This window comes from Chiloscyllium plagiosum, chromosome 32 (assembly GCF_004010195.1).
Source record: "Chiloscyllium plagiosum isolate BGI_BamShark_2017 chromosome 32, ASM401019v2, whole genome shotgun sequence".
In the NCBI taxonomy this organism is placed as follows: domain Eukaryota; kingdom Metazoa; phylum Chordata; class Chondrichthyes; order Orectolobiformes; family Hemiscylliidae; genus Chiloscyllium; species Chiloscyllium plagiosum.
In genome coordinates this window covers 20,822,333-20,844,108 of record NC_057741.1, presented here as the reverse complement: position 1 = coordinate 20,844,108, position 21,776 = coordinate 20,822,333, and the positions used below count along the sequence as shown (strand labels likewise).

Below are 21,776 nucleotides of genomic sequence, written 5' to 3'. Positions count from 1 at the left end.
CCCCCCCCCAATTCCAGAGAAAAGATTTTGTCTATTTACCCTATCCATGCCCCTCATAATTTTATTAACCTTTTTATAGGGGTGGGCAGGGTGGCTGGGGCAGATGGTGGATGGACTTGGGGTGAGTGTGGGGGCGGGGGCTCACACGTGGTGTGCTGCTGCCTTGTCTTCTGAACAGGGAGTGGGCTTAGCAAGTGCTTGCTGTGTCAATCCCACTGTACTGATTTGGGGTGGGGGGGCACTTCAGCAATGCAAGTCACTTGCACAAAAGTGTGTTTTTGCTCAGAAACAAACCGAGACAGATGGAGCAAGGCAGGCAGGGTGAGGAAAAAATTAACTTCAGAAAATTCCAAGCCCCAGAAGAGAGGCATTGAATCAATTAACTGAATAATCAGTTATCTGAACGAAATAGTGCCCGTCCATCTCATTTGGATAATCAAGGTTCCTCTGTATTCCAAAAGTAGCCTAACCAACGTCATGTACGACCTCCCAACTCTTATGTTTAATGCTCTGGACCAATAAAGGACAGCATACCAAATGCCACCTTCACTATCCTACCTACCTGCGACTCTTCTTTCAAGGAGTTATGAACCTGCACACCAAGGTCTCTCTGTTCAGCAACACTCCCGAGGACCTTGCCTTGCTAAGATTTGCTTTCCCAAAATGCAGCACCTCACATTTATCTAAATTAAACTCCATCTGCCACTTCTCAGCCCACTGGCCCATCAGATCAAGATCCCATTTTAATCTGAGGTAACCTTCTTTGCTGTCCACTACACCTCCAATTTTGGTGTCATCTGCAAACTTACTAACTATACCTACCATGATCATATTCAACCATTTATACAAATGACGAAAATTAGTGGACCCAGCACCAATCCTTGTGGCACTCCACTGGTCACAGGCCTCCAGTCTGAAAAACAACTCTCCGTCACTACCCTCTGTCTTCTACCTTTAAGCCAGTTCTGTATCCAAATGGCTGGTTCTCCCTATATTCCATGAGATCTAACCTTGCAAATCAGATTCACATGGGGAACATTGTTGAATGCCTTACTGCAGTCCATATAGATCGCGTCCACCACTCTGCCCTTATCGATCCTCTTTGTTACTTTTTCAAAAATCTCAAGTTTGTAAGACATGATTTCCCACACACAAAGCTATCCCTAATCAGTCCTTGCCTTTCCAAATACACGGAAATCCTGTCCCTCAGGATTCCCTCCAACAACTTGCCCACCACCGACATCAGACTCACTGGTCTATAGTTCCCTGGCTTGGCCTTACCACCATTCTTTAATAATGATACCATGTTAGCCAACCTCCAGTCTTCTGGCACCTCACCTGTGACTATTGATGATACAAATATCTCAGCAAAGGGCCCAGCAATTACTTCCTTAGCTTCCCACAGAATTTGAGGGTACACTTGATCAGGTCCTGGGGATTTATCCACTGTGATGCATCTCAAGACATCCAGCGCTTCCTCCCCTGTAATATGGACATATTTCCTCACATTCTATATCTTCCATGTCCTTGTCTACACTAAACACTGATGCAAAATACTCGTTTAGTATCTCCCCCATCTCCTGCAGCTCCACACAAAGGCTGCTTTGCTGATCTTTTGAGGGGCTGTATTTGCTCCCTAGATACCCTTTTGTCCTTGATGTATTTGTAAAAACCCTTTGGATTCTCCTTAACTCTGTTTGCCAAAGCTATCTCATGTCCCCTTTTTACCCTCCCTGATTTCCCTCTTAAGTATACTCCTACTGCCTTTATACTCTAAGGATTTGTTTTTAGGAATTGTTTTCTTCCCTCATTGTAACAAATTCTCAAGTTCAAGGACATTTGCTCACTTGTAGTACAATGTTAGCATTGTATTTAGAATGTGCATAGGTAATGACTTCAGAATTTGTGTTTAATGTTCAATTTAGCTAAAGTTTATAAATTCATCCTGTAGCTATCTCCACAGCCTAACATATCATGGACAATATCTTCCCATTGAAACTAAAGTGGTGTAGTAATGAAAAAGTACTTTCATCAAATATTTCTGCTCTGCAGTTTTTAAAAGAAAAGTTAAGTAATGCAACTTGATTTTCTTACAGGTGCACTATATGAATGAAGAACGAACTTTTGCAATTGAACAAATTACAGGGATGTTACTGACTAAACTCAAAGAGACTTCAGAAAATGCACTGAAGAAACCAGTGACAGACTGTGTAATTTCGGTAGGTTGGATTGAAGCCAGCAAAATCTCAAAACTATCCTAGATTTAGTTTATAAAGATTGTACCAGCAGTCAACTGCCAGGAAGTTATTTGCCCGCTGGATGGTAGTGAATAATTCTTCAGAAGTAGCTTCCTCGGGGACAACTTTTTGTAAAGAACTGTTGCCTTAATCTAACTGCTTGCGATGATGAGCATTTTGACTTTATTCCAAGATGAAATTCAAGAAATTCTGTACTGTGCTGTTGTGCACTGTACATAGTTAAGGAAAAATGTTGAGTACCTCTCAAGTATGGTCTTCATTCTTTTGAAGGTATGTTGATTAACAAGCTTTTTGTATTTCCTGTCAAAGTTTTGAAGTGCAATCCCAGACCAAATCATTGAATATAAAATGGGTTAACAGGGCAAATCAATTGTGCTATTCCAAAGATGTTAAGACCTAAATTGTATATTATTCTGTAAATGGGCCATTTATATGCTCAGTTAGTAAATTTGCTAATACAAGAATCTGAGTGCAAAATTGATTTTACTTTTTAAAAAGTATATTAGCACAGTGTATATATAGTATTTAAATAGCAATCCAAAGTAGAGTTCGATCTTATCATGGCTGGTTGTGAAAATTTGTATAGTAGCGTCAGAAACTTTCTTTTTAAAATTGCTCAACTTGTTCACCCCCACTGGTCAAGCCACTAGCTGCTGGACCATAAGATGTTATAAGAAATTGCTGCTCCTGAAGTGGCATAATGTGCTAGTCAGCTGGAAAGTGACTGCTACAGATAAGCAAAATTTTAATGTTAGGAATTGTCATCTCAAGAGAGGGAATGAAGCAGTTCATGTTCAAGCCTATAATATTTGGGTTCCGGTGTATTGACCTGAAATATTAACTGTATTTCGCTGTCCACAGATGCTTCCTTACTAAGTACCCCCAGCATTTTCCCTTTGCTTTAGATTCCAGCATTTTTTGATTTTTTTTTTGTACTGTAAGTACAGAGCACATGATTTGCATCGACAATAAACAATGACTCAGACATTGAAACAAAGCAAGATCAAATCCAATCAAATATAAAGTCAACTTTATTGGGCTGATGCTAGCAGCTATCTGACAAACTCATGTAATGTTAGCTTGATTAGTAATTGTATCACTTTCCCAAGACAACCACCACCTCTCTCCGCTCCTCCTCCCCTCTTGCCACCCCATGCTTCTTCCCTCTTACGCCCTCTTCTCCCCACCCAAAAAAGTCTCTTGCAAGAATAAAGAACAAATAGCCTTATTCTGGGACTGTATTCCCAAGTATCGCCAGTCAGAGGAATCCTATATACGTGCACTGTGTAACAATTAAGTTTCCATCTCTCATTTTTGAAACTTCAGAAAACATGGTCTAGTTTCCTCAATCTCCTTCTAAGACTGTCTCCCCATTCCAAGATATAGTCTGGTGAACCTCCATTTCATTCCATCTGCGGCATGGTGCCTCCCCACCTCCACCCCCCCCCCCTCCCTTTTCTTAGATGAGGAAAATTGTGTATGTTAACCAGGTGGGGTGTCACCAAGCAATTGCAGCAGGTCTTCTTTATTCACATAGCCTTGTTAATATACTATTTCCATCCTTACTTAATTATTGCACCTGCATTCTAGCTTTTAGTGATCTCCATACATGTAGGACAAACAAAAGGCAGTTCTTAACAGTTCAAACTGCAAATTTGTGCCTGAAGCGTCAGTGACTTCAGAATTGTGATCCATCACAACGTGAGAGCAAATGGACTAAAAGTGACCTGTTCCATAATTCCATATGATTATGGACAATATATTTCAAGTAACCTTTCTCTTTCCTTCTCTTTTTCTCCCCAAATCCATTGATTCCCTTAATACTTGAAAATCAACCTTTAATGTACTTTACTGAGCAGCCACATTTCTCAGTGGTAAAGGATTCCACATGTCCACTCCCTTTGAAGAAATTTCTCCTTGTCTAAGCCTGCAGAGCCAACCATTTACTGAGGCTATGACCCTACATTATACTCAGCTGAAGCTGCATCTTGCCAGCCTCTAACTTATCAAGGCCTTTTAAGAACTTCGTTTAAATTCCTGTACTCCAAATCTCTTATAGTAAAAATGTGTATCCTATTTGCTTTCCAAATTGCTTGTAATACCTGGTGATGATATTCTGATTGCTGTATGAAGGCACCCACATTTCTCCTGGTACCAGTTCCCTGTTTTGCCACAGAGTTTTTTCTTACCCAGTGTCTCACTAGAATTTTTCCTTATTCATCTTCCATCATCTTGCTCACTTGCTCAAACTGTGAAATTATTTTTTATGATGCTCTTTTTATCATCCTCTAGTTTAATTTCCCACCTAATTTAAATATATTAACCTTGCGTAAATAACCCTCATCCTAAGTTATTGATATAGATGGTAAAGCTTCAGTGGAAGCACCGATTGATGCAGCATGCCACTACTTGTAGCCTAACAATCTTAAGGTGACACATTTATTCCTCCGATATGATTAGATTAGATTACTTAGTATGGAAACAGGCCCTTCGGCCCAACAAGTCCACACCGACCCGCCAAAGCACAACCCACCCAGGTACATTCCCCTACATTTATCTCTTCACCTAACACTACTCACGTAACCTGCACATTTTTGGATTGTGGGAGGAAACCGGAGCACCTGGAAGAAACCCACGCAGACATGGGGAGAACGTGCAAACTCCACACAGTCGCCTGAGGCAGGAATTGAACCCGGGTCTCTGGCGTTGAGGCAGCAGTGCTAACCACTGAGCAATCCATTCTAATCTGTTACCTGTATTCCTGACTTGTAACCTTATGGTTTACGTATATTGCACTCTACTATCATACCAGTGCATTGACCCTGGTTTACTGGAAACATGCCAGGATCAGCAACTGACCTTCTCAAATGAGGCTACCTGCATGTAATAGGTCTTGCCACCTAATTGCATCTCTGGTAATTGTACTACTCAGGAAAATAAAGGAACGAATGGTTTCATGAACATTTCTGTATAACTGCTGCCAGAGCCTAAAACGTGACTGTCATATGAGGCTGAAGTGTTCACATGTCTCTTCAGACAGCAGTGCTAAGTGAATAATTCTCCTTTACCACCTCCTAATATTTCAACCATTATAGATGCCAATATCCAGCCACATTTTTGTCACTCCGCATGGCATTATGAAACCAAGTACACTAGACACTACAAAGGCTATGGATCCTGCTGCCATTTTGGCTGTTGTACTGAATACATGAACTAGCCAGTTCTGATGAGATGCCCATCCTGAATCTCCATTTTTTTTTTTCTCTTTCACCAACAGTGCTTGATCTGGTTATAATAAACAGAAAATGATGAGAAAATAGCCTATTCCTAAGCCAAGGTATTCACTATGCCCCTCTACCTGATAAGGTAGAAAATTGACTAGGTATGTCCTGTCATCAAAAGATGGTACAAGTCTGATCTCACCAACTATGAGCTCATGGCTGCCTCTAAGCACCACTGAAATGATAGAAAATCGTGTTGTCATCAGGACCAGCTCATCAATTGCCTAGTGGATGCTTGGCTTCAGTTTTGCTGGAGTCCTATTTGCTCCAGATCTATTCAGTGTTGTTCAGGATGTGGATGCAGCAGCTGATTGCCAGGCAAGAGTTGAGAAGCTCCCCAAAGATCAGGAGAAACATTTGACCAAAAAAAGTAATGGAAATCCAAAGGCTATGGCTAAGGTATTGACTTATAGACTAGAGTATGTTTGTCTTCAGAACTTAGTTATCACAGCTCCAGGGCATCACTACTAGAGTCCCTTAGAGTTGCATCCTTGGCTGCTTCAACAATGTTCTTTCTTCCATAAGGTCAGGAGTGGAGCAATTAGCTGATAATTCTAGTGTTCAGCTCTGTTCACGACTCCTGATAATGAAGTGGCCTATGCAGACTACAACAAGATTTGGACAACCAGCATCCATACTTGAGCTGAAAAGAGGCAGGTAACATTCACAATACAGTGCTCTGAAATAATAATTTCCAACAGTGGACTTAAAACCATCTCTTGGCCTTCAACAGTGCCCATGTGGTTTTGAGTTACTGTCAACCAGGTACTCTGAACCAACTGGTTCCGAAATAAGGGTAGAGACTAATTTTGTGCTGGGTTGTTCATGCCTAAACCCCCAACAGCTGCTTTTTCCAGTGTTCAAACCAGGATTGTTTAAATATTCACTTCTAGTATCAACCTTTGCTGCTATTGAGGAGAAAGCAGATCACTTGATTGACATCTTGCCACTCAGTTCAATATCCATGCTTGTTCTTTGGCTTACTGTATTTGCAGTATGTGCTATGAAGCAGTTATGCAGCAGTTGTTCTGCAAACATGCTGTAACCAAGCCTTCCAGTTCTGCACCCTTTATCTACAAATAACATTATGGACGTACAATTTTTATCTATGTTACACACTTTGCACATCGCTGTCTGTTTGATCATAGTCTTTGAATTTCTAACATCTAGGGTTATCATCAACCACTAAGTTTAAATCATTTCAAGGGCTTACTATCAAGTGGCAAATGAGAATAGCAAATAAATTCTTCTTTGCCCACATCCCAAAGACACAGTTTTAAAATTGAAATTCACAATGCTCTATTTATTGTTCAGTATAAATCAATTTTTTGGACAATTTTACAATCATATCTTTTGTAGCTAAAGAGCTCACAAATCCACTTTTGGACTATAGCAGTTCAAGAGGGCAGATCAACACCACTAGGGCAACTGGAGATGGGCATTAGTGCTGGTTTGGCTAGCAGTGCTCACATCTAATGACAAATCGTGGGGTGAAAGTGAGCGACCTAAATCATACTCATCAAATCAACGTAATGTGAATTGCTATTGTGCCACGCTTCTCATTTTTCTAACCATGGTTCTCATTGCTTACTGAAGAGGTTTTGTAGTTCTGTGGCTGACTGCCTATTCATTCTGTTTTGGATACTGGTCCAAAAGAAAGTGTGAAAATATCTTCCCTGACTGTTACACTGTCATGTTGAATTAATGCGGACGCTCTCAACCCAATTATAAGTTTTGTACAGATTGATCTTCCAGCCGTTAAATGAATTGTGAAGAAGATGGGAATAAATCTCAAATCAATCATCTTGTGGTTTAATTTAAAGATTTGCTTTTTCTCTGTCCTTTGCGTGAAAACTTGTGTTTAAATAGTATACTTGATATGGTGGTTGAGTTCCAAAATTGAAATATTTTGCATTCATGTATACTGAAAGCACTTCATTTGAGCATAATATTCATAAAACAGTAAACTTCAATAACCCAGAATTTGCTGGATTGCCGCATCTTGTGGATGCTATGGATTGGATTTTCTTTTCCTCAGCTCTGTTACTGTACGTACAACTTGATAACACTGCACTGTGGTTAATGGTCCTTGTGAGGCATTCGTGTCTGATTAGCTAGTTCAAAAGGAGTGTTAGTAACTGAGCAATGGATTTATGGGGGGAGAAATGTGACTCGAGGTTGAAGTTAAAAAGTAGGAAAGATGCATTAAAAGGAAAGAGGACAAAGGTAGGAGATTTTTTCAAAATAATTTGACTTCCAAGACTGCAGTTTTAGATGGCCCCTTCTTAGACTTATGAGATTATAAAGGCATATTACAACTAAAAATCATTTCATTAACAAGGAACTTGAACTGAAATGGCAACTGCAATGAGTTAAATGATCAGTTTCCAAAAACTCATGGAACTTGGTAGCAAGGAATAACAGCAGAATGGTGTAAATTATTCATCCATTTTTGATTTGCAATTTGCAATCCAACTTTGCATATTGTCTGGATTTTAATGCACTAAATAGCATGTTCTTGGTAAATTCTGGGGGTATACATTTGATTTTTTTTTTGGTTCTTTTTAAGAATGTTGTTTTGCAATCTAATCCGGCGAAGGTTCTTCTGGTTTGACTAAAGAACATCCTGAAATTAGTACAAGCCATTTTTATTTTTAAAATGCTGTGGAATTGTTAAAGCTAAATATTTCAATTTTGATTTTAATTGTACTTCACCTGTAATACATGTCTGTTAATCTTTGTGATGAGCATGACATGTCAAGTTGGAAGCACGTACAGTACTGCACCCTGAATTATATAATTAAAAAAACTAAAAGTTTCCTGAATCTGTTGGCAGGTTCCTAGTTTTTTCACCGATGCAGAGAGGAGGTCTGTGATTGCTGCTGCTGAGATTGCAGGACTTAATTGTCTGCGGCTTATGAATGACACCACTGCAGGTAATCTTTTTGGGCTTAAAACTATTCCTTTGAACAATTGTAAATGTGAATTTGCTGAAGAAAAGTTATAGAGGTGACAGAGTAGTAGGAAAGTTTAAGCAGCGCTGAATATAAGTGGTGCATTTTGTCAGATTATACTGTATGGTCAGTGCAAAATATTAACTTAAAAATACTAATGAACGTAATACAGGCCAGACAAAAACTCAGTTTTTAGCTTTTTGTAACAATAATATTGAGCCAGCATTTTTATGATGTAAGCGATATGCGAACTTCAAAAATTAGGTACACCAGAAGATTCCCCCTTACCTTAAATTATTCTAGTCAAGCAGCCATACTGAAAATTTTGGATGGCTTTAAAGAAGTTTGCATCAACAGCAGTTTTTAAGTGTAGAATATAATAGCAACCAAACCAGTAATGTATTTCGCTGTGATCGCTTCAAGGAGTGGTCTGCTGAAGCTTGTGTAAAGTGTCAAGCTTTAGGGAAAATTGTTGTTTATTCTGTAACAATCTTAATTCTATGGGTTGTTTACTTAGGTCATATTTAAAGCATAAGGCTTGACATTGTTTTGACCAGACCTTTGATAGTATAAGACGTGATTTATATCTAAGCCGACTGCCTTAGGATTGCAATTAAGAACACATGCACCAGTTTTTTTTTTCCCTATAATGCATTGGTATATTTGATCCCCCTAGTTGAATTCAGGGAATTAGAATCATTTTATTTTTAATGCTAGCAAAGAGCAGTTTTCAGTTTTATCAGCTTTTGTCCTTTTTTCTGCTAGTACAATATAGCAGGGTTTTTCCATGAATTTTACATTTAGTAATCTGTTTTCTCAGACTGTGCTTTATCTACTTTTATAGGAGGTAGTCTTTTACCAAATAGTGTAGCAGTAACTACAGATGCAGAGGTTTGACTATTAGAGCATCTGCAACTCTCTAATTCAAATACAGAGCATTGATAAATAATAAAAACCAGAGAAGAGATGATTAGCAGCATTTTTAAGTAGTAGATGATTCTGAAGTCTTTTAAAAATGTGATTCCTGTATTTTAAAGGAAGTAAGAGAATATCAGAGGAATTATAGACTAACATGCTTATCATTTGGTGATTTTAAAATCATAATGACTGCTTAACAGAAGATGTAATAGAAGGGAAACCAAAACTATATACAGAGGAACTGACATTTGATTATCCAAATATTGGATTAGCCAGCAAGATCCCAATGTTTGGCTAAACAATGTTTTCTGGCATTCGAGTATCCAGAATTCGATTAACTGGACAAAGTGTTCCCCGCCCATGTCCTTCGGATAATCGAGGTTCCTCTGTACTTAAAGTATAATTGCATGGCCCCAAAACAAGATCATGTTTGACCTATCTTAATTTATTCTTTGAAGAAATAACTGAGTATATATGGGTAATGCAGTAGATCTAATATATTTTGGTTTTCAAAAGACCTTCACTGGTGGATCTGTATAGAGCATGTCTGATCGATCACTAAATGGAATGGCTAAATTTGGGGAAGATATTGTCCACAAGTGGAACCATGCTTGTGTACAATTTCAATTAAGTTTATTTGAACAAAGCGAAAGGCAAAACCCTTTTTACAAAATATTGTCAGGAACCAAGTTTTTTTTCTCTCTTTACAAAAAGAGGATGGACAGAATATTACTGAATAAAAAGTGCAATTTCAAAATATGTGTACAACACAGATTTGAAGCTACAATTAATATTGACTCAATTTAAAATACAACATCTCAAAACACTAATTGGCAAATTAACTTCAGTACAGAAGTGTCAGTTGTTCCATTTTGGTAGGAAGCATGAGGCTCCTTCCTCCTTGGCAAATAAGCAAATATATGCGGTTTAGGAGCAAAGTGATCAAGGGTACAAATCTACAATCAGTCAAAATATTGTAGTTTAAGGGCATTTGGGATACAAAGCAAGCAAGCTGCTAGAGTTCATCTCTGTAGAGATAACTTTGCTTTTCAATTCTATGTTAAACGCTAAAACTTTTGGTTCATCAAAACTTGGAGCTCTGAAAGCTTCTACTTTCTTTACTATAAATAGGATAAAGTACTAGAGAAAATATTAAGACTTACAAGGATGATACACCTGTCATTAAAATAGAGATAATGGATGAGGCGAAAATTGATAGGAAAGATATGATGTTTAGCTGCCATGTTTAGAATGAATAATGTGCCTGGTTCAGATAGTTTACATACTAGGTTGCCAAAGGAAGTGGAGGTAGCTGAAGGATTTATCATTATCTTAGATGGTCTCTAGATGCAAAGAGGGTTCCACTGGCTTGGCGGGTGGCAAATATTATTGCCATATTCAGCAAAGAGTAGAAGGACATTGCTAATAAGTACAGGCTTGTCAATTGAACAGTGCTAAGGTTGTAGAAACAATAACTGGGAGAGTGGAATTATCAGGCACTGGAGTTTTGAGTTAGTTGTGGAGCGTTAGGCCTGGGTTTGTAAAAGACAGGAGGTGCTTGATCAATCAAAAATTGCAATTGGAAGAAGTTTTAAGGTATTTGACAAAATACCATATATATTCATGTAGGTTGAATTTTGAAGACTTTCTTTAAAGCTGAAATTAACGGGTTGACTAATACAGGGGTACAGGTTTTGAGGGGCTGAAATTCATGCTGCAGTTCGAAAATACCGTACTGTTTGCAAAAAGTCAGTTTGATTGCACAACTAATTCCGGTGTTACAATACAGGATAAACCCTTCTGCTAATTTAAACCAGACACTTTACTTCGTAATCTGTAAAGGTACAAGTGACAAAGATCTACCAAATCCCACTATTTAAAGAAAAAATTAACAATTTATTCTTGAGAAAAAAGAACATTAAACAACAACTATCTACACTTAAACCTCCTTTGATCAATTTATCTACCGTTCTCTCCACAACAATATACTGATCTGATAACACCCCCTCTCTCTTCTCTCTCCCCCCCCCCCCCGTTAAGTTTTACAGAAAAAAAATCAAATTTCAAAACCAGCTGTGTCGGTTATCCTGTATTTTCCTCTAGATCTTTCTGGGTCTTTTCTTTGGTCTTCTACTGCACAGATTGCATATCTTTCAGAGAGCGATTATGCAGGCAGTTTGTTTTAGTTTGTGCTTCTTGCTGTTGTGGCTAACTCTTCAAAATGCCAGTTTACTATACCCCACACAGCAGATCGTCTCATTGGTTTGATGTCGTCAAATCAGTAAAATTCAAATTTGATTGGATTTTGGTATCTTGGGACAAAATTTAAACTGGCCAAATTTGAATTTGTTACGTACCATAGCAACAGCTCAGCTATTTGTTTCACAGCCAAATGTTACATTTTAAAATTTTTCAGCACACTGTGCCTTATTGGGTCTGTGCCAGCTTTCACTCTCAAAGGTACAGTACACACCTGCAACTTCATAATACAGGATAAAGAAGAAAAACAATGAATTATGATCAAGGTAATTACCAGATAAAAGCAAGAGACCGGTATGAAAATTTAGCCTGTCAAAGATTCATTGAAATCCTGCAAAATCACACTGTTCAACATCGTCATGGCCTGGTATAACAGCACACTTAAAGTGAAACTCTTCTTAAATTCTGAATATGTAAGCATCTTGAACGATCCCACCAAATTCTTCTGTTTCTCTCTCATTTATTCTTGTATGTTTTGAACCTCCGCAACATTAATACATTTGTCAATGAATTAAAGATATACCGGTATGTAGCTAATATATCTTTTTTATCCAGATATAAAAGAACAATTAAAATGGTTAACATTTTAATGATATTTAACTTTTGGATATATAGTGAATAATGTAGTAAGTACCAATAGACTTAGTACCAGTCTGAATGAATGAATCAAAACATGCTGTTGTGAACCAAGTGTAGTAAGTAGAGTTATGAATGAATAGAGGTGTGATATTGTAAACAAAGAATGATGAATGAAGTTATCGGAATGAATGAATGCAATGTAATGCGATATAGTAGGGTCGGCTTATACATGAGAAATGAAAAATACAAGATTTTTGGCCCAAAATAAGGGGTCAACTTATACAAGTGATTGACTATACATGAGTATCTACGGTTTTAAAAAAAAGTTAGTTACTCAGTGCAATGCAATGGGGGTGGTCAGTATTACCTTGGGGACAGAAAATAGCAAGTCTTGGTAAATTATTTATTTCTGACTGGTGGATGGTTATCAAGGTGCACAAGGATCAGTGCTGGATTATTGTTCAGTAGGTGTCATAGTTAATATTTCTTGGAGGACTTGTGTTTTAGAAGAATTGTGATAGATTTGATTTCTTTTAAAGTTTTGTGGAAATACGTAGGATGATTTACCTTTTTACATGACTTTTCTAGAAATCAAATGACTGGTAATTTGTTTGAATCAATAAGACCCTCTCTGAAGGAGGTCACTGGACTCAAAACGTTAAGTCTGACTTTTCTTCACAAATGCTGACAGCCCTGAGTTTTTCCAGAATTTTCTATTTTTGTTTTACTTTGATTTCCAGTGTCCACAGTTCTTGATTTTTGACTAGTGATAAATGCTTGCTGGGCAGTTTGAAAAATGACCAGATGCAAGATGCTTTGTTATCTGCATTTGTTATCAACAGTAAAGATTAGATTAGATTACATTACATTACAGTGTGGAAACAGGCCCTTCGGCCCAACAAGTCCACACCGAAGCGCAACCCACCCATACCCCTACATTTACCCCTTACCTAACACTACGGGCAATTTATCATGGCCAATTCACCTGACCTGCACATCTTTGGACTGTGGGAGGAAACCGGAGCACCCGGAGGAAACCCAAGCAGACACGGGGAGAACGTGCAAACTCCACACAGTCAGTCGCTTGAGGCGGGAATTGAACCCGGGTCTCCAGCGCTGTGAGGCAGCAGTGCTAACCACTGTGCCACCGTGCCGCCCACGATCAAATGCTGTGTAGATAATCTTTCCCATTCCTGTAAAGAGAGCCTCTTGTTGAGTTCAAGGTGAAATCTATTTGTGCTGAAAGTGTGATTGGAGAAAGTTCCCTGTTGTACCTCCTGAGCTAGCTGTGTCTGTAGAGACTCCAGTGATGACCATGTGTGATAAGTAACTTGACCACATAGCATTGAGTGCATTCTATGCTTCATAGATGTACAGCACAGAAACAGACCCTTCGGTCCAACTCGTCCATGCCAACCAGATATCCTAACCCAATCTAGTCCCACCTGCCAGCACCCACCCTGTATCTCTCCAAACCCTTCCTATTCATATACCCATTCAGATGCCTTTTAAATGGGTACCAGCCTCCACCATTTCCTCTTGCAATCCATTCCATACATGTACCACCCTCTGCATGAAAAAGTTGCCCCTTAGGTCCCTTTTATATCTTTCCCCCCTCACCCTAAACCTATGCTGTCTAGTTCTATTTAAGAGACAGCTGAAGAAAGCATTTTTATCAAAGCGGGCTGAGTATCTTTGGAATCCTCTTCCTCAAAAGGAAGATTTTTAAGACTAAGATAAACTTCTGCCTTTTAAGAATAATAATCCATTGGTCAATTTTTTTTCCGGAAAACCAGTTTCTGCAGGGAAACCTTTTTTTCCTTTTTCCTGAATTACATGTGTTTTCAGGCTCTTTAGAGGGATGAACGCATGTAAGTCGGTGGCTCAGTGGTTAGACTGAAGCCTCACAGCGCCGGGCGCCCGGGTTTGATTCTAGTCTCCGGTGACTGCATGGGTTTCCTCCCACAACCCAAAGATGTGCAGGTCAGGTGAATTGGCCATGCTAAATTGACCATAGTGTTAAGTGCATTAATAAATGTAGGGTAGGGGAATGGGTCTGGGTGGATTACTCTTCGGAAGGTCTTGTAGGGCCGAAGGGCCTGTTTCCATATTGTAGGGAATCTAATGTAAATAATATCTATATTCCTATGTTAACCAGTTACAGTGTCTTTAAAAAAGTTTTTTGCTGATAATAAACCAATTATTTATGACGAAACTGGTTTGGTAGATCATTTTTATCTTAAACCTGATGAAGATAGGTTACTTGGCCACATTGGTAAAAGAGAAAAGAATTTTAATTGTAGTGTGAGGTGATGCATATTCACAAATGGGGTAGGGAGAAGGAATTTGTTTCTGGGACAGTTTAAACACTTGCACCTAATTATAAAGTTCTGGAGTATCCTGTGCATCGATCTTGTGAACTTTGCTGGGCACATTGAGGGAAGAGTTAGACAAGCATGTGGAATCTTGGACTTCATAACTTATTTTGTTCCCAAATAATTTTATGAACCTGTGTAAAACTTTGGTTAGGCTACAGTTGGAGTTGCATTCCCTTCTTCTTGCCATGCTTTATAAGGATGTGAAGGTCTTTGAAAGGCTGCACAGGAGATTTGCAAGTATTGTTTCAAGGATGAAGCATTTTTAGTTAGGTTGCAAAATCTGCTGTGGCTCCCTTTTACAGTACAGCAGACTGAGACGATTTTTTAGATATGTGCCAGATTGTGACTAGTTTGAACACTGTAGATAAGAGGGGAAAAAACTTCCATTAGCTAATTTTTAAAAACTGGGAGACACTGGTTTGAGATTTTTGGAGAAATTATGTGGAGAACGGAGACAACACTTTATACGTCACGCGACCGTCGACTGCAACTTACTGACTTGAAGGGTAAGGGCAGCAAAGATGATCCATGATTCCAAAAATAAATTAGATAGGCACTTAAGAAAATTTGTAAGGCTGTAGAATGGAATGGAGGGATGCAACTGACTGCTGTACAGAAAGCCGGCATGGGTTTGGGTTGAATATGGATCTTTTGTGCAGTTATGACCATAAAATTGTACAGTTACATTAGACTTTGGCAGTCGTGTGCTTTTAAAATAGTAAATTTGAAGTGAGGGAAGTAAAGTGAAGTTGGAGTAGAAAGCTCTTCATGATTGCATTCAACAAACTGATTTAAGGAATTTTTTTGGAAAAGAGAAAAATGAGGCTGGTTTATTGGCCTTCAAGATTGAGAGTTCAATATTTGTGGAGGAGAGCACAAATATAAAGTGTTGGCTCGTAATTCCAGTAGGAAATTCACTAACTCTTTACTCGAGTGACTGCAATGTGGCACTCCCTATTTAATGCAAGTAAAATAAATACATTTAAGGGGGAATTCAACAAATCCAATGAAGCAAACAATGAGGTTAGCTAAAGTGGGATGGAAAGAAACTGAGATGACCTGCATGTTTCTTGCTTTCCTCTTTGCTGTTTGAGCAAGAGACTTTGACCACATCATTTATTTCATAATGCGTAAGGGACTTGGCTCATCAGTATTCAATACTGAGGAGTAAATGCTCAAAGCCATGACAGGTGATTTCTCAGCCACTGTTTAGCAATTGTATTGCCAAATCTTGTACAAACCTATCCCCGTGATCTGTTTTCTAGTTGCGCTTGCATATGGTATTTACAAACAAGATTTGCCAACTCCTGAAGAGAAACCAAGGAATGTGGTGTTTGTTGATATGGGGCATTCAGCCTATCAGACTTCAGTTTGTGCATTTAACAAGGGAAAACTCAAGGTTAGTATATATAAAAAAAACTTATTTTAACCTTTCTGTTGCAGGTTAGAACTAGTCCTTTTACGTTGGAAAAAAGTTTAGACTTGAGTACAGAGGAACCTGGATTATCCAAAGGACACAGGCGGGGAACATTTTTGTTCAGTTAATCAAATGCTGGATAATATAGTTTAGCCAAGCATCAGGAGCTGGTGATCTTGCCGCATAATCCAATATTCTGATAATCGAATGCCGGATAATCGAGGTTCCTCTAGTGCTTTTCACAACTGGTATCAGTTGTGTTTTACAAATGCTTTACAACTGATGAAACTGTCAGTCATCTCTCCAATGAGCAAGCAGCCCTATGGTCCAGTAGGACTACCTCTATAGCAAACTTACCTTACCTTTTAGTATTTGCACTTAAGTAATGTGGGAAATTCATCAAACTTTCGCAAATAGCAATGTGATGAACAGAATTTGTTGTTTGGCATTTATTTGGGCACAAATCTAAGCAGGATGTTTGGGAAACTTCCCTCCTCCAGTTTGAAATAATGCCATGGAGTATTTCATTTTAACCTATGCAGTTTGGTAGGGTCTTGTAATAAAAGCAAATCACTGCAGGATGATGGAAATCTGAAATAAAAACTGGTCTGGCAGTATCTGTGGAGAGAGAAACAGTTACTGTTTGGAGTCAAATATAATTCTTCCAGGAAACTTTGTTCCTGTTTTTCCTTTACTGTAGTCAATCAGCTTGGTAGGTCCTTTCAGAGGGCATTTAAGAGTCCACCACTTTGTTGTGAGCGTGGAGTCATATGTAGGCAAGGGCATCCAGTTCCTTTCCTTAAGGACAGAAGTGAACTAGGTGGGTTTTTATGACCATGGTTTCATGGTTATCATTAGACATTTGTTTCTGGATTTTTCAATGTTGAATTCAAATTCCACCATCTACTGTGAAGTGGTTCTTTTTTTTTTTAAACAGTAATTAGATTTATTTGGGCTTGATTATCTGAAACTAGATTTGTAAGTATAATTAGCTTGGAGGTTTTATGTTTGTTTTTTTTTTGTTACAATTTGATTTTTATTTTAAAATCTAAGCATTACATTTCCCTCCTTTTGAACGATGTCACTTTTGTCTTCCTTTTCTCTCCTAAAGCTGGCATTTAGCTGCATGGACATTATTATTCAGTATTTTGTCCAAGTGACCATTCCTCATGTCTGATACTGGTGTTAGTATGTTATTTGCCTTTACAAAGGGAGTGAAGGATGGTGTTGCATTTGAGCCCAATCTTGTTTACACTGAGTTTTTTTTTAAATGGGTTACTGAATAACATCAGAAGGAACAATGTTTTATACATGCATTTTCCCTACTTGAAGATGCTGAAGCTGATGGTAGGTGCCTATTAACCTGAGCAAGATTAGCTAATTTTATCGACTGGTGGTAGAAAATTAATCTTGGGATTTCTCGATTAGCATGGTTTAGGTACTCTCTTGTATAAATCCTTTTGAAGGGGTGCTTATGGCACAGGGGTACCCATCTCTGAGACAAGAGGGCTGGGTTCAAGTTCCACCTGCTCCAGCGATATGATTAGATTACTTAGTGTGGAAACAGGCCCTTCGGCCCAACAAGTCCACACCGACCCGCCAAAGCGCAACCCATCCAGACCCATTCCCCTACATTTATCCCTTCACCTAACACTACGGGCAATTTAGCATGGCCAATTCACCTAACCTGCACATTTTTGGTCTGTGGGAGGAAACCGGAGCACCCAGAGGAAACCCACGGAGACACGGGGAGAATGTACAAACTCCACACAGACAGTCGCCTGAGGCGGGAATTGAACCCGGGTCTCTGGTGCTGTGAGGCAGCAGTGCTAACCACTGTGCCACCCACAGATATGTAGCAATATCTCTGAACAGACGGGTTAGAAAATTTCTTAGAGGTTTTAGAAACCTCTGACTCTAAATTAACTTCAAAGTTTGGTCTAAACCTGTATGAAGCCAATATTGTCTGCTCAAAACACAAGGTGGTGCAAAAATGTAATTGTCCAAAGTTTGTTTAAAAATGTAAAATAAAGCTCCCAAAAGGTTTTCAGTTTATTTCAGTAATACTGAGAGTAGGGATTTTGGGGAACATTACTAATTTTACTTTGTAGGTCGATAACTAACTGAACATGGAAACTTTGAGAAGCTACATACCTAAATAATTCAGCAAGTTTAATTGGTCCAATTGCATACTATGGTTGTGTGTCTGGAATGTTCAGTACATTTGAATCTGGTGCTTGTTGAAGTTTTTCTAATACTGTTTCTAAATCAGTTGTAAAAAGTTGAACCTGCATTGTGCCTTTTTATAATTTCAAAGTGTGTAAACTTAATATTCACGTTTGTTCAGAATATTGTTAAAGCTGATTATTGGCGAAGATTGAGCATTAATGATATCTCTTCCCCCACCTGTCTTTTCTCCCTCGCAACCCACATTATAGGTTCTGGGAACTGCATTTGATCCCTACTTAGGTGGAAAGAATTTTGATGAGGCCCTGGTAGAATACTTCTGTGAAGAATTCAAGAGTAAATATAAACTAAATGTGAAGTCAAATGGTAGAGCTTTGCTCCGTCTGTACCAGGAGTGTGAGAAATTGAAGAAGCTAATGAGTGCAAATGCATCAGATCTCCCAATGAATATAGAATGTTTTATGAATGATATCGATGTTTCTGGTAGAATGAACAGGTAATGTACTTTGTCTTTTTCATTCCAAATAAGAATTTTACTATGCGGTATTTTGAAGTGAAGGAGAGGAGGAGAAGACTATTTGAAGGCATTTTGTGGCATAATTTCTTTTTTTGGGAACTAATTGAATCTGCTGCCAGAGGTCTGTCTGAACATAGCCATCCTTATAACTAACACCTGACCATATCTCTGCAAAGGTCACTCTGCTGGAAAGATATGGAGTGGTTTACTTGATTGAAGTCTTGACCAGTTTCTAATATGTGCAGATTTGAGATTTCTTTAATGTACCAAACAATATTGAATGTGTAATGGAAGCGAATTGTTACCAAGTTAACCAGTTCCAGTAAATGTTAAGTAATTAGGTAAAGATGGCATTATTTCGAATGTTGTGTTTTGGGTTTAATTTCTAGAAGTGTCTTCCTACATTTTCATGTATAAACTTGCTGAAATCTAATCTCTTGGAATTACTCATCTGTCAGTCAATTAAATATTTTTGTCTTGCTAATATAGTTATACAAGTGTTCTTTTTTCTTTACAGAGCACAGTTTGAAGAACTTTGTGCCTCCTTTTTAAATAGAGTGGAAGCCCCTTTAAAAAGCATTATGGAACAAGCTAGTACGTGACCTCCTTAATGTTTGTAATCTTAACTATATTTTCCAATTCCATATGTAACGAGTCCAAAACAAGTGTAAATTTTCAAGTGCAGTGAGAAGTGGATTAGGGATATTTCAAACAATTTGAAGGTGTAATTCAGTGCTCATTTCAGAATTTTTTATTCTCTCAATTTTTATAATGGAAGCTACACAATTAGACTTGTGCTATAATAAATGTTGGGTACATTGAAATTCAACTTGGAATAATGATTTTGGCTATTGCGTCATACTTCATTTATACTTCAGAAGGAGCATTGTTTAAACTTCAAAATTTTATTGCTAAACCAATTTGAATCATTTCACTGGTTGACAAGACTACTGTTGTTCACATTTAAGTTGCATCTTAACTCAGGCTCCTGTATTAAACACTATCAAACAGTCAGGAAGAATGGTGAAATACTTAAGTTTCATTATGGTGCACATATGCTGAACTTTTCTCATTAATTCCCGTAGTGTTTTATTTTTGAAGCATAGTGTTCATCCTGCCCTGTCAACTGAGCTTGCATTGTGCCTCACCTGTAATAAATTGACGTTACATACTCGCCAGAAATTCTTCTTTTGACTTTCTTGGGTGGCCATAATGCATTGGTTAGGCAGATGCTGTTTAAACTTGAAAGGGTGCAGAAAAGGTTAACAAAGATGTTACCAGGGTTGGAGGGTTTGAACTATAGGGGGAGGTTGAATAGGCAAGGGTTATTTTCCCTGGAGCATTGGAGAATGAAGGGTGACCATGTAGAGGTTTATAAAATTGAGGGGCATGGATATGGTGAATAACCAAAGTCTTTTCCTCTGGGTGGGAGAGTCCAAAACTAGAGGTTATAGAGTTAAGGTGAGAGGGGAAAGATGTAAAAAGGATCTCTGGCAACCTTTTCACACTGAGGGTGGTGTGTGTGTGTGTGTGTGTGGAATGAACTACTACAGGAATTGGTGGAGGTTGGTACAATTACAACATTTAAAAGGCATCTGGGTGGGTATATGAGTCACTGGTTGAGAGGGATATGGGCCAAGTGCTGGCAAATGAGGCTAGATTAATTTAGGATATCTAGTTAGCATGGGCGATTTGGACTGAAGGGTCTGTTTCCATGCGGGTAAATCTTTGTGATGGTGGAGTTTAGCTAGCTTTAGAATATTTTGAATTAGACTAGTTTTGAGTCTTCACTTGATATGTGTTAACGATAGTGACATTATAAAGGCAGTAGAAGTTATACTTAAAAGACAATCCAAATAGGTTGAGCATATCTGGGATTTGGAAGTGCCAAAGGCCATGAACTAATTTTAGTACACTGAGTTACATTCATTAAAATGTGGAAATAACCAGAGCAATAAAACTATAATATTTTTAATTTCAAATAGAAGAAAAGTGGAAAGAAAACCTTTTTAAGGAATGACTATAAGAATGAAAAAATTCATATATAGAATTTGAGTCGTGTTAGATTATTGACTGAGGGAGTTGAATGATATTGAAGGTAAACAAGAAAATAGAGATCCACAATTAGATCAAGCCTTGACATATCAAATTATTGTTGTGGTTCTGTTCGCCGAGCTGGGAATTTGTGTTGCAGACGTTTCGTCCCCTGTCTGGGTGACATCCTCAGTGCTTGGGTGCCTCCTGTGAAGCGCAGCTGTGATGTTTCCTCTGGCATTTATAGTGATTTGTATCTGCCGCTTCCGGTTGTCAGTTCCAGCTGTCTGCTGCAGTGGCGGGTATATTGGGTCCAGGTCGATGTGCTTATTGATTGAATCTGAATCTGTGGATGAGTGCCATGCCTCTAGGAATTCCCTGGCTGTTCTCTGTTTGGCTTGTCCTATAATAGTAGTGTTGTCCCAGTCGAACTCATGATTCTATGGGCTACCTAAAGTGCACAAACCAGACATCCTACTCAGACCCATAGTATCACTCCCAGGGACGCCATCACACAAACTGACTAAAGAACTACAACAGAAACTGAAACACCTGATCAGCGGATCCAGACACACTATACAGTCAACACAGGAATTCTTGGACACCATCAGAAATATACACATAGACAAGGAAGAAACTGTGGTCTCATTCGATGTAACGGCACTGTTCACCTCTATCCACAAAACCCTAGCCAGAGAAACAGTAGCCAACCTGCTGGACTATAGAACAGACAACAAGACCAGGAACCTATCAGCAAAGACTGCATACTCAAACTACTGGACCTGTGCCTCACAACACACTTCACATTCAACAACCAAATGTATGAACAAATCAACAGCACACCCATGGGCTCACCTATCTCTGGACTCATAGCAGAAGCGGTAATGCAAAGGTTAGAACAAACATTCTTACCGCAAATTCAACCCAAACTCTGGGTCAGATATGTAGATGATACCTTTGTAATTATTAAGAACACAGAAATAGAGAAGACACA

The 21,776-nt window shown here is 38.6% G+C and overlaps 1 protein-coding gene across 1 annotated transcript in view; it reads left to right on the top strand.

Moving 5' to 3' along the window:
• The window catches only part of LOC122539393 (heat shock 70 kDa protein 4L-like), a 59,332-nt gene that overhangs the window by 5,238 nt on the left and 32,318 nt on the right, over positions 1-21,776 (top strand). Inside the window, exons 4-8 of the mRNA XM_043674184.1 lie at positions 2,097-2,219; positions 8,376-8,475; positions 15,893-16,026; positions 18,483-18,727; positions 19,266-19,342. Coding sequence (XP_043530119.1) covers positions 2,097-2,219; positions 8,376-8,475; positions 15,893-16,026; positions 18,483-18,727; positions 19,266-19,342 — 679 coding nt within the window. The remainder of the gene's footprint in view (positions 1-2,096; positions 2,220-8,375; positions 8,476-15,892; positions 16,027-18,482; positions 18,728-19,265; positions 19,343-21,776) is intronic.